This window comes from Aphelocoma coerulescens, chromosome 11 (assembly GCF_041296385.1).
Source record: "Aphelocoma coerulescens isolate FSJ_1873_10779 chromosome 11, UR_Acoe_1.0, whole genome shotgun sequence".
In the NCBI taxonomy this organism is placed as follows: Eukaryota; Metazoa; Chordata; class Aves; order Passeriformes; family Corvidae; genus Aphelocoma; species Aphelocoma coerulescens.
In genome coordinates, this window is record NC_091025.1 from 14,065,783 (window position 1) to 14,093,469 (window position 27,687).

The 27,687-nt window shown below is 40.5% G+C and overlaps 1 protein-coding gene across 1 annotated transcript; it reads right to left on the minus strand.

Moving 5' to 3' along the window:
- On the minus strand, positions 1-26,884 carry GPT2 (glutamic--pyruvic transaminase 2). Its single transcript, XM_069026467.1, has 11 exons — positions 26,113-26,884; positions 15,938-16,027; positions 14,349-14,457; positions 10,585-10,718; positions 8,401-8,644; positions 7,570-7,649; positions 6,876-7,012; positions 6,010-6,184; positions 5,084-5,239; positions 3,946-4,058; positions 1-2,728 (listed from the first exon to the last, which is right to left on the minus strand). Exons 1-11 carry the CDS (start codon positions 26,437-26,439, stop codon positions 2,638-2,640), a joined length of 1,656 nt encoding a protein of 551 aa, XP_068882568.1. The 5' UTR covers positions 26,440-26,884; the 3' UTR covers positions 1-2,637.
- Between the last annotated feature and the right edge of the window lie 803 nt (positions 26,885-27,687).

Here is a 27,687-nt window from a genome sequence, read left to right on the forward strand (position 1 = left end):
TAGTAGTACCATTTTTTTAACATGTGCTTTATTATTTGGAAGTCTCATACATCTGAAGTACTGTTATAAGGAGCACCTGGAGGAAGATCAAACCTAGAAGCATGCATTTGAAAGGAAGGATTGTCTGTTATTAATGAAATATTTCAAAGACATGGAAAATAAGCCTTTTTGTCTTAGGTTTACATGATTGTTCCACAAAAATGCACATTAACCTTATCACAATACATACAAATATTGTGGATGGACAATAGAAATTACCACCCTTCCATATGAGATGCATCAAGAACAAATTGTTATCCCTTATAATGTCAGAAACATAAAAGGCACCATAATAGAATGTTTAGAAAAAACTCAGTTTATGCCATTATAATTTGATTTAAAAGTGTAAGAATTGCTGTCCCGACTTAAAACAAAAAGCCTTTCACACCTGTAAATTATCATTATAAACTTGTAAACCTTTACATTTTTTTCCAGAAGTATCAGGTGCAAATGCAAGGCAAATATAAAATCTATTGACTTATTAGATTACAAATACTACCCCATGAAAAAGCTGTAGTTACAAAAATATAAAAAATATTCTAACTCCCATTGTTAGATCTTAGTTTCAATCTATACTGCGTTAAGAGTCCAAAGCCAGATCTGATTTGGACACATTCCTAGAGGAGGAAAGTGCTGTTTGTCTTATTTTTACATCATTATTCTGACCTCCTACCACAGTTTTGCTTTCTGGGTTTGTTTTATTAGTGCATATTAAGGATGCCAAGTGGAGAGCGCTGACGGGTTGTATTTTTCAATGATAGTAGCAGCATAAGTGTTCTCAGAGTGCTGTCCTCCCAGAAGTGCATTCTCTGAGGAGAAAAGTATCATTGTTTCTCTCCAATCCTCCACAGTAGCTTGCGTAGCAGCCGTGCCATTTTCATCCATAACCTGTGACCCCTGGCAGGTGATTGAGAAGAAAAAATTCTTCTCCCAGGCCTCAGTAAGGAACTGTGAGAAGCTCACCCACTGCTAATGCTGGGTCAGAGACTGGGGCTGCTGTGGCAAGGACAGTGATTGGCAACACCATCTCGTCTTCCTCGCGTGATAAATTGGCACAGGTTTATCTGGATGGTGTTTCTCTAGCCCTTGGCTTTAGTAACCTGGATCAGCATAGGGTGTTTAACCAGCTACAACAGCAGCCTTACAAAGTGCTAGTAGACATTAAAATGAGTTTACTTCTAAATAATAACTTAAAATTAATGACTAGATTGAATGTGATATTCTTAATGAAGAAACTCTGTAAATGCTGAGCCTAAGCCTGACAAATGCTAATGCTTTCACATCTGAATACTGAAAGCCCTGTTCCTTTAGCCCTTTATCAGAGCTAGCAGAGGGTGTCCAGCTTCCAGCTCTAGAGAAACAGAAGCTGTCCTTTGTTTTGCAGGGAAGCTGGCAGAGATTGGTGGAGTTCCTCAGCTGTACTCCTAGATAGCCACCTTATTTAGCTGGGCTTTGAGAAGCACTCAGGATCGTTCAGCCAGCAGTAGGACTGTGGAAGATTTAAGTGTCAGCTGTACTATCATTATCTTTATGCTTGGTGCAAGACATTTTCCTTTAAATATATTTTTCCTTCATTAGAAATCACCCCAGCATTTCTCCTGGTAACAACATGTCAGTCCTTGCCAGTTCCAGCTGGATTTTGGCCAGCTAGAGGGGCTGTGTGATGTTTCCAAACAAATGTTCCCCACACACAGAGTGGTTCTGAAAGGGTTGTGTTTTACCCTACTTGAAAGGATTGACTGTACTCACATCTGCTTTGAGACAGTAACTTGCTCTGTTCCATGTGTATAAAAGATGGAGTAAAGTTAACAGGAGACTGCTGGAGTTGTTATGGCAGGAAGTGTTCAGTGTTCGTATACTGGGATCATGTGTTGAATAGCACAGGAAGAAGACTGTATTCCTTGTTATGTTTCAGTTCCATAAAAATATGGTTCAAGCAGACACCATGTTCACTCCTCTGATCAAAACTGTATATTCCATTCCAGCTATGCTGGGATGGCAGGATTTCTTTTTAGCAGAATTTCAAAGACATCTGCATACATCTGCTGAAGATTTTTTTAAATAAGAATGCTGTCCCTACATGCTTGATCAGGTTTGGAGAACACTTCACACTTACCAACAAAACCAACAAAAACTAAACCAAGAAATACCTATAATGTAGGAATTTGGATTTTTGTTTAGTAGAATTTTAAGATGGGGAACACATTCCTATCTAAACAATTGAACTTGTCATTTCTGTTTTGTAAAAAAGCCCACATGACAGTAGTAATTTTAATGAGCAATTCCCTTCCCCAACCTATTGAGTCAAAAGTTCACAAATGTAACTTCCAATCAAGGCACAAAAACATTTACTGACTCTTTCTTTTCACTGCTTTCTTCACATTCTTCCCCTTCCCCTTATAAAAAGTTGGTGTAACAATGTCTTCTACACCAGACATAACTTTAATAGTCCAATAAGTTGTAGCAGTATCTGAGTCTGGTTCTACCTATTTTGAATTTAGTTAAATTAGATAAACAGCACATTCTCAGCACATCATTGTTCATTGTCTGCATTTGCCTTGAAGGGGAGGGGATGAGGGGGAAAAAGCCACAGTAGTTTCATGCATATTTTTCAAGAAACTTTATGTGGAAGTCTTTCACTTTCTCCAGTAGGATCTTCAGCTTCTCTACTGGAGGAAGAATGGTCATTCTGAAAAATAATATTTAAAGAAATAAAAAAAACAACCCACATTATCTTCAGAAGCAACTAAACTGTGATCTTTGCACAGATCTTGATTAATCTCAAAGCACAGCAAGCAACAAGTTTAATATCTGTTTTGATGTGATTCTCTCATTTTCTGCATTTTTACTTTAAATGAACTATACCATTACACTAGAGCAATTTGTTTCAATTGGTTAGAATACAGGAATTCAAGAACTGTTATTTTCTGTTGAGTGGTGTAGAAGGTTATCAGTTAGAAATGAGAACAACACAGTTTCCACTGTTGGGCAGTTATGCCAAATTACACCCAGTTTTTTGAGATTTAAGAGTTGTCAGTTATGAGTAAATGTACATTTTTTCTTTAATTGAAAACTGAGTTTAGAAGCATTAAAACAATCCAGCATGCCACTCTGCAGGTTTTAGTCCCTTTTTCCCTTCTTCTGCATAATCTGAAAATGCCATGGGGTGTGTATGCCAGACTGTATACAAGACACACAGAACACAATGGTTTTCCCACACTGGTGCAGGAATGGACTCTCTAGGATTTTCCCGGAGCTGTGTGTACCCAGGGGTCTAACCCAGCTGGCTGTGTTGCAGAACTGTCAAGGCTAAAGATATCCTCTGTTGTGTTGTTTCAGACTGAGGAAGACTAAATTCCATGATAAATTCTAGCTATCAGTGACTTGGCTAGAGCAAAGCTCTATTGGCAGCAAAAGCAACACAGTTTTGGTATTAGATTATTTAGTTCAACATTTTGTTTTGGTAAGAAAGTTATACAGTCTTTAAAGAGCAGATTTACAGGGAAGACACTGCATTTTTCATGAAGTTTCTCCATATGGAAACACAGTTTAACCCCCTCCTCCCCCAAAAGAATGCAGGGCAATTTTTGTAATTCCATAGCCAACTTTAAGATTAAAGTCTAAGCTATTACTATTGTTTGTATTCCTGGAGAAGGCATTTCAAATGCCACTGTGTAAAAATAGAATGTAATTATGTCAGCAAGCTGTGAAAACACCATTAAAACTTGAATAGCTCATCTAGCAGACCAGTCTTTGACCTTGCTGTCAGTCCACAGAAACAGTCCAGTAGACACTGAGACAACAGAAACTGAAATAAAAATCCTCATATTTAATCAGAAGAGAAAGAAATGGGATGATACTTTGCTTATTACTGCTAATTTGCTTTTAAATAAACAGAAACTGTACCTGAAATGGTAGGTTCCTTCTCTCTGGCCAAATCCACTTCCAGGTACAACACATATTCCAGTCTCTTCCAGAAGTTTCATGCAATAGAACATATCAGGTGCCATTTTATGAGCCTAAGGGAAAGGATGCATTGGAATTATAGAAGTCAAAATATTCCTAATATATAGAATTTCATGACTGCTTTTTTTTTTCTGAATCCTTATCTTACATTATTAGTTTCTTATTCAATTTACTAAAGAAGATGAGGAACAATTGCTAATGGGGCAGTTCACAGTGAATTAAATAACAGTACTTCAAGGAGGAACAGGGCTGAATAACCTACACAAAAACTCACTTCAAAAGAAAGGGTTTAGGTAATTTTGTTATTCTCCTTGACTTGCTTGTAACTTTTTGTCAAAAGTCTCAAAGTTGCACTTGGAAAAATCTAAGGCACTGACATTTGATAAGATTAAATTAATTTGAGAACTGTGTGTTCCAGTTCTGTTGGCAGTTACTATTTTTTTTCCTCCTGAATAATCTGCTGCCTAGGAAGTCCCCTGATTAATAACTATGAAAAGTTCTTAAATATATCCAGGTTATATACCTAATCAAATAAGCAGCTGAAAAACAACCCTATTTTTGTTCTCAGCTGTGCTAATAAGATTCCCTTTACAAAATGAATATTACAAATTAGGTTTCAGAGCTCTGCTTAGGAACAGAAAGACTTATCATTTATTAATACAGGTTCCTGTCCCAAAGGCAAAACGGTGAAATTTATAAGGAAACCTCCAGCCCTCTTTCCCAATCCTGCTGAATGGGGTTTCCCTTGTAGGGTCAGAAGCACACTGTCACTCACACCTGCTGGCCTCCCTAACCCAGGCACAGGCAGCAATTTGAAACTGCACAGGGCCAGCTACTTGTGTGACTTAAACACCAATGTCCTTGGGGACACTCTCAACCTGGGAGCCTTAGCACTATGATGAAATGATCTGTTTTGTTTTCCTCTCTTAAAATAAAGGTCATGTTATATTTAAAATCATACACAGCCCATGAAATACTGCTTCTGTACTCCATCTCTGGAATCAAAGTTCATTATTAGAAGTGGCAGGTACAGGTAAGAGGAGGTTAAAATGGATTGGAGTAAGAATGACTGACTGACCTCAGCTTCCTCAATGGCTTTGGAAGGAATAAAGATCCGTGGGAAAGCGTACATAGCTCCTTGAAGGGGATTGCAGTGAACTCCTGGGATCTTGTTAAACATGTCTTCTGTTAGTTTGGCTTTTTTGGCAAGATTGTTCAAAACAGATTCCTTTTCCTGTTTAAAAGGAAGGTGCTCAGTTGGACACGTCTGAAGTAGCAATAAAAACACCAGGAGAAACTATGTTTGAAAAGGCCTTCCCCAAATGAAACACTGGTAGGGCTTTGCTGAGGTATTAGAGCAAACCACATTCCAAATTCCAGTTCTGCTCTTAAAAACAGCAGTGCAAAAAGGCTTTAGCAGGATACAATTACAGTGTTGTAGTCAGACAATAACCTACAGAAGTCTCTATCTTTGTGCCTTCTTCTCACAGTCTTCTTTCTGAGCATTCACTCTTGGCTATTTCTAGAGACCATGTTAGCTGAACCTTTGGTTAGACTTGATAATGTAATATTTTAAGACAGAGTCAGCTTCATTTTTACACATGAGAAACTATATGTACACTTCAATACAGATTGTCATGTTGCTCAGTATATAGAGACACTGGATATTTAAGAAAAAGATTGATTTTATTACTTTATTTAAACTTATATTCCTGATTAGATTTTAGTAACAGCAAATCTTATTTAGTAAATCTTTTGCCGTATTAAACACAGGAAAAAATTTGAATTTATCAGCAAGAAAACTGATTTGATAATGCCTTCCTAGTATTTTTAAATGTCATATTAAGTTAATTTTGAATACACTCCATAGTTCTGTAAATTAGTGTTAATACAGTATTGTCCAAGGAGGAAGGAAAGAAGACTGATCTCTGTGCATAGTTTGAGTTCCCAGTACTTAGGATAGGTTTGGGAAATGCACAAAAGAACAAGCATGTTATTGCTGACCTTTATGAACTGTGCATAAGATTCTTCTCCAGGCACTGGAGGATTCACCACAATATCCATGGCTGCTTGTCCTGAGACTGGAGGACAAAGGCGAACAGAAAGCAGCTTAACGAGCTGTCCTTTAATTTCTGGGTGCAAGTTAATGACCTCCATGTAACCTCCTCTGTAGCCACATCTGTGACAAAGTGAACAGAAGAGGTTGGTTAACCTCAAGTGTATAAATACCACAAAAGCATTGAAAATGACTGCAGAAGTGGAAAGTCAATTAATGAGAATCTCACAACAGGTAACATACAGGTTGTTGAAACAGCTGCCACACTGATAATGGTTTCAGATGGAGCTACATGACATTAAGTCCCAGTATCCCATAAAGAGATAAAGGTGGACATGCAGCTTCCCTGTTAGGCAAGTTAACAATTAACATGCATCTTTAATCTTCAGAACAAGAGCATATGGCTGTAGCAGTATACATTTAATCAAAAAATTCTTTTTCTTCCATCTCCTGCTCCCCAAAACAACCATACCCAAACATTTGTAATACCAAACCTCCCAGTGATTAGTGAGCTGTTCCCTTGAATGTTGGAGGCCAATTTTCCTTTATCACAGGTCCAGATTGGGACTGTAGGATTTCACCTTTGTGGGACTGAGGCATTAGGTGTCTGAAATAAATATGCTTATTATTTGGAACTTTGAAAACCACTGAGTTAATCCATTACTCTGTGCTTGTTTTTCTTTTCTCAATAGTCTTTAGTTAAAATTAATAGAGGATTAATTACAGTGGATTACCTTCAGGTCAGTAACATAAAAGGGCTGTCCAACCAGATTAATGAGGAAGATGAAATAAAAAAAAACTAAATCAGACTTACTCGCCCATGTATCCCTTAGAGGTGGAGTGAAAAGAGGCCAGCTCAACATTGTTATAGTACTCGGGTCCCATCTCATACAGAATCTTTTTGAAAGAATGAAACTGGCATCCTTCAGAGTACACATTGTCCTGGTAAACCTGAACAGTCAGAAGACATTAATGTGCTCTGTTCCCCCAACTAAGGATAAAACATGGCCTTTTAGAGAGGCAGATCTGAACTGAAGAAACAGTCCTTACACTCAAAACTTAAAAGCTGTTAGAAGACACAAGGTTCTTTGTTAAGTAATAGTTACTGTAATGATACTTTTTATCTGATGTGACCACACTTAAAGGCTGGGCCTTTGGAAGAACAGTGAGCTTCTTTGTATGATTTAACCTTTACTTGTATGTTTAAATTGATTTTCCTTCTGTTTCTTCCATTTGAAGTGGTCTGAGCACCACACAGATTTTTAGGTCTGTTCCAGCAAAGTTCTTCCTTGTGTCCCCTACACTTTCTCTCTAGTTCAAACCCAGATCAAGCCACCTGTGTACTGATCCTTTGATATTAAGAATCTTGCATGTCTGTTCATGTCTTAATATGGTAACAGAGAGTCTGTTCCTGTACTTAAAAAATACCAATACCACACATGGAACAAAATTAAACCTCATAAGAGTACTCTTAGCTGTGCTTTTGAGAGAACAGATTATTCCCTTACCTCATCAGCCAGAAGAAAAAGTTTCTCTTCCCAAGCAAAGTGTATCACATCTTCAATGCACTTTCTGTTTTGCACCTGTCCTATAGTTTGATGTTTAAAGCAAGAAGAAAGTTAGTGGAGTGTACACATACCAATCTTTTCACCCAGACTTACTCAGATTACCAACTTTTCAAGAAGATATCACTCGTCCTCTGAAAAGTGCTATTGAACTTTAGAATTCAGTTCACTAAGTATGAAATTAAGGAGCATTTTCGGAAGAATTATGGTACCAGGTAACTTAGTCCATCTCAAGCAAAGGAAGTGTGAGATACAGTAATCAATCAATTGAGAGTACTCTGTGTACAGCTAATCACTGTAAATGCTCACATGCATGATGGTTAGGTGGGAGCTAGTTTCTTACCAGTCAACCTCAACTACTCAAACAGCTAAATTCTGAGGGAGGCAGTGCTTGCCACTGAGTTCTGAGTTTTTACAGTCATTGCCTCTCAGAAGCAAGGGGCTACAGGCCATGCCAGAGGCAAGATCTTTCACAGAGGCCAAAAGTGACTGAAAGTCATTCCACAAGTCTGGAAAACTTCAGTGGAAGCAGTGGCTTCAAATGGGATCCAGTGAAGTGAACCTGCTCCCTCCTTTCTGGAGTTCCATGATACTGAAAATATGTTTCTAAAAGTAAAATGTACTGTCCTACTTAGAGCACTGATCTCTGGAATTCAGCTTTACGTATTTGATAAGTACCTAGGATTTGCCTGCAATATCAAATGAATGAAAAAGTAAAGAAAAAAAAGGTCTTAAAACCCATAAACCCATTCACTAAACAAAATTCCTGCAGACCTGTGGGATTTCCAGGGTTGATGATGCAGAGGACTTTTGGATTGCAATATGCCTTAGCTTCATTCAAGGCACGGCGAAGTTCATTCACATTTAGAGCCCAGCAATTTTCTTCATCCAAATAGTAGTTCACCTGGATAGCATCCAGTTCAGAGATGGCTGCTGAATATAAGGGGTACTGGGGTATAGGAATCATCACTCCTGTTCGGGATTTGCCACCTCCTGAAATCAGGATCTTTAAAATTGCCTGGGGAAAAAGTAGGAATTTAAAAAAAAAAAAAAAAAAAAGTCACACACCAGAATTAATAATATACTCTGGAATAAGTTACTAAACTTCCTTCCTAAAAAAGTCTAGAGTTAAGGCAGATTTCTGTCCTAGAAGCAAATAGTCAGAGAAAATTATTTATTTCAGGTTGTTACTGGTTGAGTAAGGATGGTCTAAGCTTAATGGAATCCTCTCATGCCATAGCTTCCAAAGATCATGCCAGATCAACTGCAAAATCTAGGAAAAACATTCTGAGCACAAAGCTAGAGGGCAAGTTCACAACAGGAATATCAAGATCATGATTTTTCTGCTGTGCCCTGTTGTAAGTAAAGAAGTTTTAGCTAGTTCTTGCTCATTGCCTTCCATTCATTTTATCTCATTAACCACAAGAGACCAATAAATAAAAACAGAAATTAGAACTGGGGCCTGTGCAGATTCTCCCTTGGAACAGAGAAACCTGTTTTCCATTATGAGCAATTATGTTTTTATTTTCAAGTAACAGAACAGATCAGAAGTCTGCATGTGTTGGGATGGAAATAAAATCATATGTAGTTTATGCCCAGAAGACACAGACAGAAAGGTAATGTTTGTGCTAAGGTCAGTCCAGACAATTTCCTTGTGCCCAATGGCTGCGTGATGTGGAGGCTTTTTACATGTGAATTAAATAAAACAGTGCACAACAGGCAGGAAGCAGAGAGATTTCTTGCCTTTATAACCAAGGGAGAACTCTGAAGTACAGGTGCAATCAAAGCAAGCATCCTTATCAGCATGTAATTGGCATCTAAACCCAAAAATATCTTTTCTCTCAGCAGCAGTATCCTTTAGTTTCTTGGTGGTTCTGGTACAAAATATGCTGCTCTGTGCCTCTCATCACATACTCAGCTGCTAAGCTAATGATTTATAATCGATATAATTTTGTACCCACCACTAGTTTAAAAATACCAAGCATCCAAAACATATAATCAGGACCAAATGCATATTTAAAAACTCCTCAACACCCTCTCTCCCCTGAGGTTGTTTTATCTTTGGAAGGGCCAAATAATGAGACTCGTTGTAGTGCTGACTTTACATCAATGGTGAAATCAAATCAGCATGGTGCAGATTAGATGTATTGCGCTGCCATTCCTGACAAGCTGCCAGTGTCAGAAATTCTGGAAAGCCAATTGACTGCAGACCTCTGGAGAGCTGTTCCTGCCGGATCGTTGTCATTCTGAGCTCTGCCACTAGATGTCCTATAAAAAACCACCTTCACCAACACACTGTCAAAGGCTGCTTTCATAAAAGCCAAACTGCTGCTGTACTATCAGTGAATGGCTCTGTGTAAAGGAGCAATCTGATAGAGACTGGTATTCCTGTCTTAACTGAGGACCATCTTTGAACTTTGGCTGAACCCAAAACCTGAAGTGTTTCTCAAACAAACTGAAATACACAAACAGAAATACATCTTTGGGATTTTCACTGGCATTGATCTGCACTAGCAGAGTTTACTTGGAAGAAGAGCTGCTGAGACTTCTCTGTCTCTGAGGTCATTCCCTCTTCCCTCTGCCACTGCTTGATACCCTCTAATCTCCAATGTTTATGTATCTTAATCACTGAGGACAGCCATTATTTAGTTTGAATGCTCTGAATCTTCTAAATTTATATTTGGGCACCTGTAGTTCATACCACCTTTACAGAAAAGTACAATTTAATGTATATTAAGACACTTTGTGCCTGCTTCTCAGCTGGCACCTGACATCCACACGGGGGTTCACTGGTTTGTTCACAGTATTGGATATTCATTGAATGGGGCTTCAGTATCTGCCAGACCAAACTCACAGGACTTTGTGAGACCAGAGGTTCAACAGAGATTTGTATTTCCAGAGGTAACTGATAAGCTGCAGTTTGTACCAAGAAAGGACAGGTTTCAGTTTAACACTTACAGAAATGCCATCGCTTGCCCCAGTGGTGAGATAAATGTTATCTGGATCTGCAGGAACCCCTCCATCTCTTCTTTCAATATATGAAGCAACATCTTCACGGATGCAATTTATACCTTGACTGGCAGTGTAGGATCCTGTGACAAACAGAAAATGAGATGAGAATTCAGTACAATGTACATCAGATTTTCTGTTTGCTAGCAAAACTCCTCAGCTAATATTGTATGGAGTCGTTTGCATATGAGCCATATTTATATGGATCCCCAGGATGGATTTGGTTTTCTTTCCATGGAGGAGGAAAGGGAGCTGGTTCGTTCATAGAGCAAAAGAGTTAATTTGGAGTTAGACAAATACAATAAATATCACTAAAATACAAAACTAACATACTGGATTGGTAAAAAGCATGATTTCAAGCCTATTTTGCAAACTGGGACAGCAATCCCATTTTTACTATCTTTCAGTAGCTTTCTTTATTTTGGAAGCACTTCTGAATGTAAACAAACTCCTGTTTAAATAACAGGAACAAGGAACAGAGGCAGTACGTGCAATTGAAAGGAAAGTAACTTCTTCTATTCCATGACAAATATAAGGGTTTTATTTGCAATATGAAAATAACATATCATTTTCTCCCACAGTCTGAAACCAAAAAAATCCTAAACTGCTTCTCTCCTTCCCCCACAGCATCTCCCACAACCATTTTTCAGCAGAAATGTCTAGAATCACCCCAATCTCATGTGCAGTTTACAGAGCACAACTAATAATCTTAAATAAAATGAGCTGTTAGATGCCTGTGTGCATCACTGCTGAGTATGTGCAACAAATAAAGAGTAAAAATAAGTCTAGGTCAAGGTGAGGAATGGATTCAAGCTATGAAGCCTAAGACTGACGGACAAAGAAGTGACAAGTGTACATCTATTTTAGAACACTGTCAGGAAGCCGCAGAATCTTCTTTGCTTGTTGGGTGCAGTGGAATAATTGTGCCTGACTTAACTCTTATCGTTCAGTTATCTGCTAGTAGTCTGCCTGGTAGGACTTCTGTGAAAGCATGATTTAAAAAGACAGGGAACCTTTGCAAGTACTGCACAATTGCATGGGACAAAACAGTAATTCAGGGCATGAAGTTCCCTGATGTCCTAAACATTCACTTTTACAGGACTAGAAGTTATATTGGCTCTGTACATGGGTCTTTGACCACAGCTAGCAAGATGCTGTTAAAGGAGGAGAACAAACCTAAGCTGTCATTCTGTCTTGTGTGCCACTGGGTGCTGAGTCCTACCACTCTGAGGATATACAGAACACTTAATTGATCTGTACTTCTACACTTAATTGTACTCAATTGATGGCTTTGACTAGAATCCGTGTGTTTGCATTGTGGGATGCAAATAAATAAACCCAACCCAAAAAGCTACATATATTATGTATTTTTGTATATAGGAGAGGGGTAAATGTCTCAAATGCCTGGAAAGACATGCCATTTATCCCACATGCAAAGTAAGTGGTGTCAGTAGAATCCCAGAGTGTTTGGACACATGAGAAGTTGAGGACACATCTGAGCCTTCATATATGGCCTGGGAGTAGCGAGACTCAAAGCATGAGTAGGGATTTGCCAAATGAATGTTCATTGGAAGTGTGGGTATTCCAGTTCATTTCCAGAGGAAAAGACACTCATATTAACTTTGCAATTAATACATTTAAATAGGCTGGTATAGATGTGGGTTAACACTTCAAATGGCTTTGACCATATGTAGTGATTTCACCCTTGTGTTGGAATGACAAATTTGTTAAAAAATAAGGTTTTGAACAAAACACAACACTTAAAGCTACACAGAGAGGTCAGCTTTTAATGTTTGTTTTTTCAGAAGAAAGCAAATTTCTCCTTCTCAGCCATGAGGAGAACAGCAGTCAGTTGTCAGACTACCAACAAAGTGATAGGGGTAACTTCCATTCAGCTGCACATCCCTGTGCCTCCAACTGAGTGTTTTAGGATGCTGTACAGAGGCTGATGAGCTCCAGAGACCAAAGAAGGGGCTGACACACCGTACTGGAGACAGGCAGAGTGGAGAGGGGAAGAAACCAGTACAGCACATCAGAAAGGTCTACTGTGGTTTTAGTTGTCAGGAATTTAGAGATACAGTTGTTCTTGGCATAAATAATTTCAAGATAAAAAGACATTTAGACTCCAGTTACTTACAGAACCTCAATTTATCCACTGACATTAAGAGGGTGTATTCAGAATTATCATCTTATTTGAATATTGCAACTGTTTCAGGCCTACTTCCTCAGAATCTACTGAGCTAACAGAAATGATGGGAAATGCGTGATCTTCTGAAAAAAAGGAACATATTTCTGAAATATTATGTAAGGCTGAATTCCTTATACTTTACTCCAACATGGGGCTGTGATGACCCATGCCACCACGCCCTTAAGGGGAAGGGAGCACCAAGGGGCCAAGACTGATCATTCTGAGAACTCCTTCCATGTTCCTGAATTTCAGAATCACTACAAAGAAAGACTGAGTCAAAACTCAAATGTATCCCCAGTAACTCTTATGTGCCAACAGTACAATGTGCATTTATTGTTCCAAAGTAAGACAGGAGAGGGATTCATTTAGCTAGAGGAACTTCTCAGTTTTGATAAATGTATTTTTAATGGTCTACATTAAAAGACAAACCAATACAAAGAAGGTGAAGATAAAATACATTCTGTATTAGGCTGTGTTGTTAGGAATAGTCCAAAGTTGAAATACTGCTAATGCAATCACTGTTTATGTTTTGTTTATTTTATTAAGTTTCACAGCACCTACTCTCAAAATATGCCAGTGCAAATAGGCACTGCAATCACAAAGATTAAGAAATATGCCAATTACTGTAATAAGTCCTCTGAAATGTCACTGTTTGCCTACTTGAAAGAATGTAAGTGTGTCAGATTCATTGCTGAACCCAGCAGCTGTAGCAGTATCTGCAGAGTGGAAATTCTAGTGCCAGGTACAAGTAGGCAGCACAGTCACCATATGAGAAAGAAATTGTCTCTTCCACTTCCTTTCTACTGAATATGCAAAGTTTGTACTTATGTGGATATTACATGTGTACTCTTGTAGGAACAGTGGTTGAAGAACAGAGCCTTGTAGTTCTTTCACAAGTTGCTATTTTACCTTGGAGAAATAGAGCTCTGACACCTTCAGTAAAAACTATCTCAGCTAGGTAAAAAAATACCACCTTTCAGCAGTGTAGCTTTCCTTTTGCAGAGGATTATCACCTTGGTACCTGAGTTTCTGATACCCCAGTTCATCTTCTGACAAACATACTTGAACTGACGGTTCAAAATTAAGATCCAGGAGTGTGCACTGGATCAGCTGAGATGGACATACATTGTTGATACCAGCATTACAGGGACAGTAGACTCCTTGGCAGAGGAACCCTCTGGAGAGGGTAAAACTGTAAAACCCTCCACCCAGTCTTAGCAGGAGACACAGAGCCCCAGATTAAGAGATGTCATACCAACAGAACAGAGCCTCGCTGTACTTTCTGCCACTTTCCTAGTGCAAAAAATCTCAGCATTCTGTTTAGAGTTACGTGTAGATGTTATTGTGGCAAGGGCTCCATAGATGTATAACCTTCACCTTCTCCTCTGTCACAAGTCCCACCAAGAATTTGCACCATTTGTCACCACCCCTAGGTCACACTGCAAACTCACCCCACCAGCTGCAGATATTGAAACCATCTTGGTTGTTGCTAATACCAACAGGAGCAACTGGAACAGAGCCTTACCTAAGCTGTTTCCTCCACAGCCCTGCAAGATCCGTCTGGCTCGCTTTTTGGCATCTTCTGGAAAGCTCGGGCTGTCCAGCAGGTTTGGGTATGTACACAGGGCCACTACCTGGAGTGCCAAGAAAATGTAAATTGGCCACTTTTCAAGAGTTATTTTAAGTTGATGATATTATGTTAACTTTTCTTGGAAATTAAGATCACAAATACTGGCTAATTTAAAACACAGGTTGTTGATGGAGTTTGCAGTTGTTTTTTTTAAGGGTTGTGCTCACAGAAGAGAAGAAATCTTATCATGTTCCAAGTTATGCTGATAAAAACAGCTCTAGAATTATTAACTATTTGTACTACAGACAGTGAAGATTGGAGTCCAGGTGAGCTAAGTATAGTGCAAACACAGTAAAGCACAGTTAATTATTCCTATGTTATCTCTAACCAGCTCCATCCTCCACTCTTTGTGTATTACTAGCCCACTTTATTGACAGGAAATCAAGACTTTAAATATGGAGCAGAACTGAGAAATACGACCAGCTTTTGAAGTCCTAGATGCATGTTCTAATAATCCTTCCCCAAAATAACTTCTAGTTCTTACTGATTTGAATTCATGGGAAATATTGAATTAAAAAAAGAAGTGGTGATATAGAACATAGTAAAAGTAGCAACACGACCCGGCAGAATGAAGTTAACGAAGGAATGTAAGTCACAAAGAATTGAGAGCCCTCTCTTGAGATCAGCTTAATTTATTCCAGTCTCTCTCATTTTTATGCTTACATGGTGTAATATGGATAGGCTGTTGTCATCTTGTTGGACAAAGACAATGAATTAATCCATGTCTGTGCACAGTCATGGGGAGAAAGGATTTCCCATTTTATTTAATAACATTGGAATAACCTGTAATATGTCTGAATAATTTGTAAGAAGCTCAGGTCTCCCTAGTTTGCTGCATAGCTCGATTTTGTACCCTCATCACCTGGACGCTCAGTTTGATAAGGCTTCAGTTTGTCCTGCAAATCTCTGAATTTACATTATTATAGATGGAGGATTTTACATGAGGATGTGAGGGATGCTCAATAAACAGGATAATACTCATTTTAACCTTATTTGTGTTTTAGGAATAATATACAAACATGAACTCTGTTGTAATCTTCCCTAAAAGTTAACCTACCAATTAGCTTGCCCAGAGGTAAAATATGCAAAATGAGATACGGTACAAGTAGTTAAAACCAGCTACGTGCAGATCTCAAAGTATACTCTCAGATGAAGAAAGGCTTTTGCTTTTCTCTTTAAAGACAACCACTTCCTTTCTTGAAGAGCATTATTGGTAATGAATGTGCTGACTGATAACACAGAAGTGGCAGGAAAAAGTATGGGTGGGGAATGATATGGAAACTAAGGAAAGCTACTGTGTTAAAAGAGGACAATCAGCAAGCAGTAGGACTTCAGCTCAAAAATGAACATTTTTAATTCTTTACAAAAGAACTATTTTAAGTCTAATTGCATCTAGGGAATCACTTATATATTAACACCCATATCAGATAGCTTTTAAGGCATTCTAATAAAAAATTAATAATAATGTTTTATAGTAGTCTTACCTGACGGAGAAAGGTGATTGGTCTCTGTCCCATTGCATGTGCATCTCCAATGTTGGCTTTAATCACTTCAGTAAAAGGTTTTTTGATTCCCTAGAAAGGGATAATTCAGAATGTTTCGTTAGGGCTGAAGTAGATGATTCTTCTTTAGTATCTGTCATATGGCTGTAACTAAACAGTGCCTGATCTCAGAACAGCTACAGTGCTTAAGGTAAAGCTTAATGCATTTCTTATGCAATACTGCCAGTAAATCTTAAATGGTTTACAGAAATTGTGTTGACTGTGACACATTTTTAAATGATAGACTGGCTTTTATTTTTCTGCTAGCTGCAAGTAAGAGACTGACTTGGCTGTAAACTACATATCGAAGTAAAAAAAATGAAAAAAGGGCATTTTGAATTGTCAGGATTAGAGCAACTTCTTTGAGACACCTAAGGGAGGGATGGATCAGTCAAGAAGCTAAAAAGACTTGAGGATATTTGAGAAACCACCAACAAAAGAAACCAAAAGACCTTTAGTTCTTTTAGAGTAAAAACAGTAAAGACACTGCTTGCTTATTTATTTTATACTTAGATTAAATATTCCTTGTATGATGACCCCACTTTTCCATGTAGAGATGTTTCACTATATATCATAGTGAGGCTCTGTATGATAAACAGAAGTGCTAAATAATCACCATGAATATTTAAAAGCTTCCTAGTCTCCAAAATCTGAACAGCCAGCCATTTTTTCCTGTGAGAAACTGAATGGATCATGAAAACACAGGGAAGGAAGTTAATGAATGTTGATTAGCAATCACAGCTCTTTAAAAAGCAAAATAAAATAAGGGCATAAAAAAAGGCAAGGAACTGACTGGTTGAAAAAAACACCAGTGGTTTAAATAAAAAAAAGATTCACTGAAAGTAAAAGACAACATTACAAGAAGAAGAAGTGAGAAAGGCAGTAATAAATTTACAGTTGTTCTAATGTATATTTGAGAGATAGTAGGAAGGCCTCCTAAAAGTGACAGAATTGTCATGTGGACTAAGGAACTGCAAAATGAGACTGATTAGTTTTCTGTAGAAAATTACCAGTAACAACTTGCTTTGGGTATGGACTCAGAAAGCCTCTTCCTGGTCCATGTATTTACAGACAATAACTGGATTTGGATATAGAATATGTGGCTGGCAAGCCTCGACTGATTTTTGGTTTTCCACCATGGACTATGATGTTGGACTTCAGTGACAGACCCAAACCCAGATGTGCAAAGATAACAATAATACAGGTACTCATCAGAGATACAGATCCCCAGGTATGCCAAGATTTGGAGGTTTAAGATTTGGATTTTTAAGATCTGGAAGATTATCCCCACTGTGGATCCAGTCCATCATATAACTGAGAGCCTTCAGGATTTTTTTTCTTTTAAAATTAAATATGTAGTTAGAAATGGCATTAGGACCAGACAATTTGGCTTACATGATCCTGATTGAAAAGGGTAAATTTTACATGGCCTTACATTTAGCAGCAATAGAAAAAAAGTTCACTTAAAATAATTGGAAGTGACACACTGACTTCATCAAGTCATTTGCTTTTATGCTTGTTGATCTGAGTCCCTAAATTAAGAGCTGAATTCAGCTCTAAATAAAGAATTAGAAATAGGGATGCCAGATAAACATTAGAGTTATCTGAGGCTGAAGTTTAGTAATTTATGAGTAATGTAAACAGCTAAAAATATGTTTTCTTCAAGCTATCTGGGGTCCACTGACAGCACATTGTTTCATTCTAATTACAAATAAGTAGGAAGAGAAAGATGTATGTAGAAGAACAAATTCCATTTGCATCCTTGCAGAAATGAAGAAAAATTCCCACATATTTTGGTTGCATTTGGTCCTTACAGCAAATTGAATCAGTTTCACTAGATTTGCAAAGTAATACCAATCTGTTAAGGAACACGGATACTTCCTTTGCCTTAAGTTAGGCAGTCTGAAAAAACAGCAATGTGAAATAGAAGTACCCTGGTTTATCAGATTAAAACAAAAACAAACCAACTCCCTAATAATAGAAATACCTTACATTAGATTTTTTGCTCACAAATACTATTGTGTTCTGCAATAAAAAAAATAGCTGCTTCTTTGGTTGGTGAAATGCTGAAAGGTACTTGGCATTTCATAACGTACTTTTGGAGTTTTTATAGTGGCACAGCCTTTAAAACAAAGGTAACAGAGCTTTTTGGTGTCTGTGTCAAGTTTATCATAAATAATGTTGTAGCTTATTAGCACTGATACCATCTAGATCTTTATTAGAGCCAAACTCAGTGCTTTTGCCATCACTGCAAGTATAGAATCATCACCTACTCCACAAACCCCACACTGGCTTTGCTTCTCAAATGATGGGTCTGGAATAAATAGCAAACCATACACAATAGTTCTCTCACCATAAAATCTTGTTAGAGAAGGAATGATGGGTTTTCTGTGTTGTGCACACAGTTCCCATCGACTTAAAGGCCCACGGTCCTCTTCATTAATTTGTACTTCTTGGTCTCAGCTACAAGAGCTGTTATCTTTTTTGTCTTTCAAAAGAGAAATGCTTTTAAATAACTGGAGCCTTTTCCTTCCCTGACAACAAGTTAATATCAGCAATTTTTTAGAACTGTCTTCACGAGACTTGCTATATCCTCTCTTAGTGAAATCTATACAAATATTGCTACATCCACTTAGTATTTTTCTATTACTTGATTTCCAGGCTCTATATGTTAAAAAAGGAGTATGAGAAGTTGTTCAGATTTAGTCTAAAATAAGAAGTTCTAAACAAGTTCTTAAAAATGTCTAAAAAAGTTCTTTAGAACAAAAAGCCCCATCTTAGCATTTCAAAAAGAAGGAACAGAAAACAATAACAGGCAAGAACAAGTGCCAAATGGTAACGGGTCAGTTTCAAAGCATGGATATCAGAAGATGGCAGCAAGGGAAGTCTAGACAGCCTCTGCAGATGAGTTCTGCTCAGAATTCTGCAGAATTCTGCTCAGATCCTTCTTACAGAGCAGCATTAGTCACTGGCTACTTGTGTCAGGGTTTCTCCTATGGTGATGGGTGTGGGTATCCAAGGGGAGGGTTATGCCAAATCCTTTTTGGAAGGTATGTGGAAAGATCTGTATGAAAAGAGGAAACGTGAATGTGATGTTGATAACCTCAACATCAGATTGCAAAGAAGTAGGAAAAGGTCTGCAACAGGTCATAGATTTATTCCACTGCAGAAGGCTAAGCAGTCTTTAACCATGTCAGCAACACACCTGAGCTGAGACTATTTATGTCTCTGCAAGCCAAGGGACACACAGGGGGAGCAGGAACCGGGCCATTGGAGTTGTTTTGCTCTCCTCTAGGGATCCCTCACCACACTTGTCTGTCTCTCATCCCCTCCCTCTCTCTGGGTGCAGGCAGGCTTGCAAGGTGTGTTCCAGAGGCAGTCTGGCTGGATTGAAGCTGGCAGATTTGCAAAAGGGAAGCTTGCATAACAGGAGTTCTAATAACAAACTCATGAGCAGTAAGTTCCAGATTGATTCTCCTGCCTTCTGAAGAGGGTATGAACCACATCAAGGAGGAAAACCAATGCCCAGCCCTACAAAACAAGCTCTGCTCCAGCCTCCTGCCTTTGGCGGCACCTCACACTGTGCTCACAAGGTGATTCAGCTTCAGCTCGGGAACAAGGCCAGGCTCCTGCCACTCTTCTGACAGTGTTAGCAAACAGATTCATGATAGTGGCCACTTTTAAAACTGGAGGAGCCATCTTTCACTTTCACGTTTAAAGGAGAAAATATAAAAAACATGTACTTTCTTTTAGTAGCTGTCTTCTAGATAATGAAAGGATTTTAATGGATGAAAGAATCATCCAGGATTTGGAATATGCTCTTCAGAAACTACTTCCTTCAACAGTTACTTCTGTCTCTCTGCTCTTTTCAGAAGAAATGCATCTTTTAAGAAAACAGATGAAAAACATCTGAAACCTGAAGCAAGCCAGGCACAATTATTCTAACAACTGTATCTAAATATCACATGAAGTTGGGAGAAGGGATTTTTATACGTGAACTAGAATTCATTGGTGCAGAGCCAGTATAATAACAAATGCAGTTAACCAGGTTTGGGGAAGCTTCCTCTTCTCCTAGACATCCCCACAGCCTCAAAAAACACAACAGAAAAGGAGAACAGTATGAAACAATGAGCTGTCTCTCAAGGAGAGAGTCACAATGCAAGAAGTGTTGGGAGAATTACTTGATCAAAGAAACAATGTGATGCCAGAACATACACCACCCATGAGGGCAATGCCCTGCCAGGAGCTGGTTTGTCTCTTAGGAGTTTTAGAGTACCTGGAGGTTCCCTTTACAAAGGTACCATCTGAAAATGCTGGCAAACTGCAAAATACCACTGTGCCCAGAAAGAGTAAAGAAGGGTGCAAACTGACCTGACACTGTCTTTGCTAAATCTTCAGCAAATTTCAAAGGAAAACCATCAGTCTGGAGAGAAGCATGTGTGGATTTGGTAATAGGAAAGAATTGAAAAGGGTTCCTTTGAGAAAGCCACTAAAATGTGAGCTGCTTTTAATCCCAGGAGAGTAACATGATATTACAGTTATTTCTGAATTTCAGGATTTGCCTGCTCCTGGCTGCTCCAAATTGTTTCATTTTCACCACCATTGCTTTGTGCTTCCTCTTCATGGTTATCAGGCAATAACATCACACTATGAAACACTGCACTATTTCCTTGAGCCTGGTTTTGCTGTGACTTGCACAAACAAGCTGTACAATCAGAGAGCTGGCAAACCCAAACATTTCAGCATAGCTGAGATCTATGCTATAGTAGCCAAGCTCCTTGCTTGCTTTTTTATCTCCTTCTCTCAAGAGGCCAAGAAGGCATTGCCCAGAGGCCCTTAACTAATAGGGACCTAAAGACCTGAATTAGCATTCCAATCTTTTTATTAAAACAGCTCACAGCAGAAAAATAAACCTGACCTGCTTACCATGGAGTAAGGCTTTGGGTTTGTATTATGCTTGTGTAATTCAAGCTGACATGAGCTGTTTTGGGGAGGAAGGAGAAGGCAAGTTCTGGATTTTGACTTAAAATGGCAGTGATGACTTGCATGCCCCCTCATATCACATGAGGAAATCAGTGGGGCTGACCATTAATTAGCAGATCTGATTCAGAGATTACAGAACAGAACTTGTCCTCAAGTTACTTTTGCCTGACACATTGATCGAAGTGGATTTGCATTCAGAATTTTTGCCTACATACATAAATACTAGAATTCATGACAGAATTAAAAGACAGAATTAAAATAATGCTCATTAGAAAGTGATTAGACATTAGGACCCTCAACTTGAAGAGTTATTGGAAAAGGTCTATTTTGGAATAAATTTTGCTAATGTATTCAACCAGAAAATATCAAAAACTGGGTCCTGTGGGTTGTGTGCTTCTGAACATACGATTTTGATAATCATGCTCTTGAAACCAGTTTTGTTTCAACTTCATCTGCAGTAGTTTTTTCCCTCTTAAAAAAACATGGGTTTTACTACAGATTCACTTATGTATGCAACATGTACAGACAACTGAGGAACAACAGTTCTGTCTTAATGAGGTCAGATGCTCTTGCCTGGAAGATACTTTCTTAGTGTGCACACAGTCACGTATTCAAAGCAGAAAATTATAGGATGGTAATTTAAGCTTAACATCTTTCATTACTGGGTGTACCAGTCAATCTTGTATCTTTTTCTTGGCATGTTAAATCATATTTCTGCATGTCATTGTCTAAACTGTGTTTTATCTTTCCAAAACTCCCAGGGACACAGTCAACTCACATTTACAATTAAGGCTGGATTCTAAGTCAGATTTTTTCTATTCAATTTAAAAGCCTGATGAACCAGTGAGGGGGGAAAAAAAACCAAACCAGCTCTACAGTATTTTAACCAAAATACTTTAGCAGAAGCTGCCTGAGATTTCAGCTACATAAGTAGAAGGATTTTGGTAGTTTTATTGTCTAAATAGCAATGTAGGGAGTGAACAAGTGGCTTGAATAAACTTATTTGCAATAGTTATGCAAATGAAAAGCGTGGGCAGAGGAGATGAGCATACTGTAAAGGTAACAGAAAAATAGGGGCTTCAGTGTATAGAAACTGTATAATGCCATTGAAGGCCATGGCTCCAAGCCCAGGGCTGGGATGTGTTACCCACCTGTGCTATCAGAAGAACTTCCTACATGCTGACAATATATCCCTGCACACCATCCCTCTCCCCCTTTCTACCCTACAATTCTCTTTCAGTAACTTGAAAGTTTTGAAGGACCTTGCGTGCCTTACACTAAGCCAGGCACCGCTTCCAATGTTACCTGAGCTGACTTGGGGATCCTGAAATGCTGTTTAATGTGCATACGCTTTGCAAGGAGATGTAAGCCAACTTAACCTAACACAGAACTTGACATTATGTAAAACCCAATCAGGAATGGGGGAGAAAAGGACAGTACAGGTGAAGAGAAATGTCAGGGTAACAGATATGAAGGGATTTTCCATAACAAGGTCAGTTAAAATTAGCATGAATGCAAAGGAACAAATCAGGTATGTGTCCTGCCTATGTAAAGATAAGTTAGTTTGTTATTACTGATTAGGTGAAGAGAAGGGCTCTGTTCAGAGATTGCATTATTCTTGCATTGAATTTGTATTCAGGAGCAATTTTCTAGTCCGAAATGTAATTAAAGTCAATACTTGATATCGTGGCCATCTGTTAGCAAGTCTACACAAAGGGGGTAGAAAAAAGGTCTTACTTGACTGAGTTCTATTTAGAGTGTAATCATTTATTAAAATATGCCTGTGCTCTAGCTTGCTTTAAAAAGTTTCCAGAAACACCAAGGCAAATCGTTGAAGTTTGTTCTTTCTGTCATCTTAGTAAGCCAGAATCTGCTGATTGCTACCAATAGCAAAGGGGAAGAGAAAAGAGGTTTTCACTTTCGAAGAATGACACAATTTCAAAATTACAAAAAAAAGGTTCAGGAAAGTAATTCAAGTCACTGATTTTGCATGAAGATTTCCATCTTGAAAGACTTAATGTACATCAAACCTCTGATTTTCCACCTAGATGAATACAGGCCACAAGCCAACAAAACTTGTGAAATCCAGGTAGAGCATGCCCACCTGTATTGGACAATCAATCTTATTCTGCTTTAATTGAGTATTCTACTTGTCACTTACATTGTCTTAGTCCCAAGCATACGAGCTGAAACTACTGCCTCATTTTTATTTATCTTTTTAAGGAATATCCCTTCAGTTGCCCAGTCAAAGACTTCTTGAGTAACATTTTAGTCCTTATTTCTGTGTTCACTGTGGAGTTAACAGCTCCTGTTGTGATCATTTAATATAGAGAAGCAGCAAGTGCCAGATAGAATAATAGAGAAGTTGCTATTTGGGATCTGAACACGAACAAACCTCAAGGAAGATGAAAGCTTACACTGTGCAAACAACTTTTCCAGTAGCTGTTTTACAGTCTCCATAACAGCTGTGTAAGTTATGCAAGTATGAAGAGTAACCAAATGGAACCAAGTTTAAACAGGGAGAGCCTCTATCACATCTGATTAGACAATGGCTGCATTTAGGGTGCTTTCAGTTTAGAAACAAATTACCTAAAGGCATCTGGGCAGAACAGGATAAATGCAGATTTATTGCCATTGCTTCACCTCTGCCTGTTCTTGTTACCCCCAGTCACTGCAGTGCTTCCACCTCATACTGGAGAACCTCTGTTCTCCAGCCTGTGCAAAGCTCCTTCCCCATCAGACATAGAAGAGCTGCTATGGGGCAACTCTTGCTGTTAGTGAAGAGTAGCCATGGATCTAGAGATACTGTGGGGCATCCCCTTCCTCTGCCAACTTCAGCCTCTTCTCTTTATCCAGCAGTGTTAATTCTGCTGGCAGTTGTTGGCCTAACTCTGTGAGCTAAGATTGAGAGGGATGGAAAAAGCTGTCCAACTTAATAAAAAGAAGTGCCACTGACGTGTGAGCACACAGAATTAAATTTCAGACACGCACACGCAAAAAATAGACAATTAGATAACCTATATTTCCCTTATAATGAACTTGGGTATTACTCAACACTGTATGCTTTAGCAGACAGCTTGATTAAACAAGAGAATGAATAGCAGTATTTTTATCAGAAGGGCAAAGAGGAATGAATAACTTGAGCAGTGTGGAAGAAAGTAAAGTCTTTCTGCTTGCTTGAGTTGATTAGTGTTCTTTGCAGATACACTGTCTCAACTTTTGCAGTAATTCTTCTCCTCTTTCCCTGCCAGCTGGGAGGTTTGTTTGTGCTGCTCGTGTTAAAGCATAGTCACCTCTAGGAATGCTGGTAGCCATTATCAATGGCAAACATTATTTCATGAGTGTGGTTCCTGGAAAAAAAAAATTAATGGAAAATGCCACATAAGTAGGCACAACGCAAAACTGACATAAAAATGTTTTAATAAAGCAATTGGCAGTGACTTGCTCTATATTTTTTCATAAGTGCACAGCAGATTATTCTCTCTGCCAGTGACTCAGCTGGTAACTGGAGTAAGCAGGGGAGCTGGGAGGAGTTAGTGAAGGGCCTTTTATATTTGTTTTGTCAAGTAATATCTCCTGCTCTGCGATTTTAACTTGAAAAGAAACATACTCAGTGAGAACACTGGAAGATTTTATACTCTGGAAAATGCACCCACTAGGGAACCTAGTTGCGTAAACACAATGACACCTTTATAAACAAGTTTTAAGGCAAAAATCAAAACAGATGTTCTGAAATTAGTTCCCCATCACCACTCTGAAGTTTTTAAGTGAAATTCTAAAAAAACTATGCTGTTTTTAATAATTATTGAATGAGACAAATAGTTGATGTATACACTATAGTGAGCTGAAAACGTTTCACCTTCTAAAACAAGGGGAACCAAGTAACACGAAGACCAGAGAATTAATCTGTTATGGTTAGAACTGCTTTTTTGTTCAAAGCACTTTTCATTAACTAATGAAAATGGTCCTGCAGTACCTGTAATAAGATATTAGAAAGACTCTCTAAAGCAGCAAAGGCAGTGAATAATATCTGAAATTACAGAAAAACTACTCTGCCAGATGCTTTATTCAAAACAAAAATAAGCAAGTCCTTGTGATGAGAGGGGAAGCTGTGGTTTGAACAGTAGAAGCAAAAAGACATGTCTCTATTGCTGAGGATTTCTCTTTTTAATCTTTTTTTTCAATACTCAAGGAATAAGAAAGAAATTTGAAGAACAAAATGTAAGCAATGACTGATTTGGATGCTTTATTTAGCACATATTGGCCCAGACTCTTAGGATCTGCTTTATTATCTGATCCTCCAAAGAGTACCAACCACCTACAACTTTGGGCAGCGTTATGAGCGTTTGTGCTCTGAAGGCTTATCCTCAGGCACCTCAACTTCTGCAATAAAAAAGGAGCACATTATCGGTGATCTCCTTGGACGACCCAGAGCAGTGTTGGATGAGGCTGCGGAGCAGTGCCTGGGATAGCCGGGTCCAGCTCACCTGTCAGAAGCCCGCCGCCGGTTTTGAAGGTGCCTCCCTGCCCCGGCCAAGGCAGTATCGCTAAAATCCTCATGAACGACTTAAACGCTCTATCAGTATGATGAAAGCTGGTCACTCACCTCCTTGTATAACACAAAGGACACGGGATTGCAGCAAAGGGTCAAAGTGGCCGGAGAAATGTAAACACTGCTTTATGGGGGTGTCCCGTATCTGCCTTAGGCAGCCAGTGACACCAGATAAACAGTAGCCGGCCAGCGGCTTCCTTTGTTTCGTGCCTCTGCCGCCTCCCGTGGGAAGGGGCGCGGGGCCGGGGCTGCCGCAGCGGAGCGGGGCCGGGGGCGGCCCGGGCAGGGGCGGGAGACGCAGAGCGCGTCCGGCCACGGCTCGGGGCAGCAGAGGGATGGGAGACAGGCTGCTGTGCTCCGAGAGTTTTTAACTTGGTAGGAGGCACTGCAGCGGCACTCGCGGTGCCTCCCGCTTTCCCGAGGCTTCCACAGGGTCGCGTCTCAGCCCCGCAGGGTATCATGTCCCCGCCGAGCCCTGCGACATCCCAACCGGGAGCGGCGGCGGAGGAGCGCCCGGGGCAGAGCTGGTACGGGCTGCGGGGAGCGCCCCCTGCCCTGCCCCGCCCCGCCGCCCCTGCCTCACCTTCCGCAGCTCCTTTTCGATCTCCCCGGCTTTCAGAACGATGGGGCCCCGCACCGCGTATTCCACCGCCTTCACTTGCGGGTTCATGGACTCCAGCGTCAGGATCTTCTCCCTGCTCGCCTTCTCGTTGATCTTCACGGCGGAGGCCTTGGCAGCGCTGCTCCAGCGCACCGTCCCCTCCCGCCGGGGACCCCGCGGCTGCTGCCCGGCCGCCAGCGAAGCGGCGCAACGCAGAGCCATGTCCGTCCTTCCGCCCCGGCAGACCCCTGGCCCGCGGCCGCACAGCCTTGCCGCAGCTTGCCTGGCAACCAAGACAAACCGATGCATGCTTGTTCGGGTAGTTCCCAAAGCCAAATTAAGGATACAAGTGCTGGGGATCGGTGTATTTTGTAATCGGAACCGGGCGCTAGTCAGATGCACGCGAGCAGGAGATGCAGTCAGAAGAAATGCCGAAGAGCTGGCACAGTTACACGTATACGCTCGATCCTCTCATGTCCAGATCCCACAAACTTAATTGCAATGGATACAACTGATCTTGCAATGTTGCGATGCCACCACAGGAGCAATAGATCCCACCATTGCATCCGAATAGCGCTGCAGCCCCCTGTCCCCAACAGAAGTGCCCGCGCTAGTGCTCTGGAAGAGTCCCGGGCAAACCCATCCTTCTCCCAGCCTGCGCTGGCCCCGGCCCCGGGGCGTGCTAAGGTGTGATTGCACCAGCCAGGCTGCGGGCGCGCTGCCTGGCGGGGGATGTAGTCCCGGCTGCGCCTGCCCACGGCATCAGGTGGTGGGCAGGGAACTACCGCACCCAGAGGCCTCCCTGGGCCGCTCCCGCATTGTCTGCAGGGCGGGGCGCGCTCCTGCTGCTGGAGATGCTGGGGGAACCGGGGTCAGGGCAAGTGCGGGGGATTTTCTTAAGGGAACGGCAAAGCCAAGTGTTCTCGGTGCCACGGAGCGCGTCGCTGCCGCTCAGAGCCCGCGGTGCCGCCGCCTGCCCGCGCACAGAGCGCTCCCTTTGTCTGAGTGTGCTTTTCTGCTCTGGGTGTGAGAAGTGCGGCGTTGCCCACGCGGACTCTCCTCTGTCCGTGGGGAAAAGGCCGCCTGCGCTGGTTTCGCAGCCTGGCCTGGCTCTGGGAATGCGGCGCGGGGTGCGCGGTGGGGTCTGCGGGTGGGTCACCTGTTGCGGGGCTGCTGGAGAGCGGCTCTAGAGTCGGGCAGGCAGCGAGGCTGAACGAGCGCCAGAGCCTCGTCCCTCACCCTGTCACTCTGCCAGGGGAGCATTTGCTCCTGATCCTTCCCTCCCGCAGGAACAAGCCGGTCCTCTTCCACAGTTTCCTCATTGTTTCCAGATGATGAAAATGTTTTTATCTCTCGGGTTCAGTTCAGCTTTCATAGCAAATCACTGGAGGTCTGCCATGAAATACAACAGCAGCAGAATTCAGGGAAGAGAGAGGTAAATGCTCTCTCCTTCTTGCTGCCCGTGGGGAGGAGAAGGCCCTTTTTACCCGTCCTGCGTGCCCAGAAGAGCCTCCTTGTTTGTGCTCAGAGAGTGGAATAAGGGATCATTCAGTCAGG

What these genes read in the sequence shown, in the direction of transcription:
- GPT2 (XM_069026467.1), bottom strand. Translation starts at nt 26,439, where the DNA reads ATGCATCGGTTTGTCTTGGTTGCCAGGCAAGCTGCGGCAAGGCTGTGC. An exon ending in CTGTGGAGGAAACAGCTTAG is followed by an intron (nt 10,719 to 14,348) that starts GTAAGGCTCTGT and finishes TGTTTGTCACAG; the next exon opens with GATCCTACACTGCCAGTCAA. An exon ending in CTTATGCACAGTTCATAAAG is followed by an intron (nt 5,240 to 6,009) that starts GTCAGCAATAAC and finishes CCTTTTAAACAG; the next exon opens with GAAAAGGAATCTGTTTTGAA.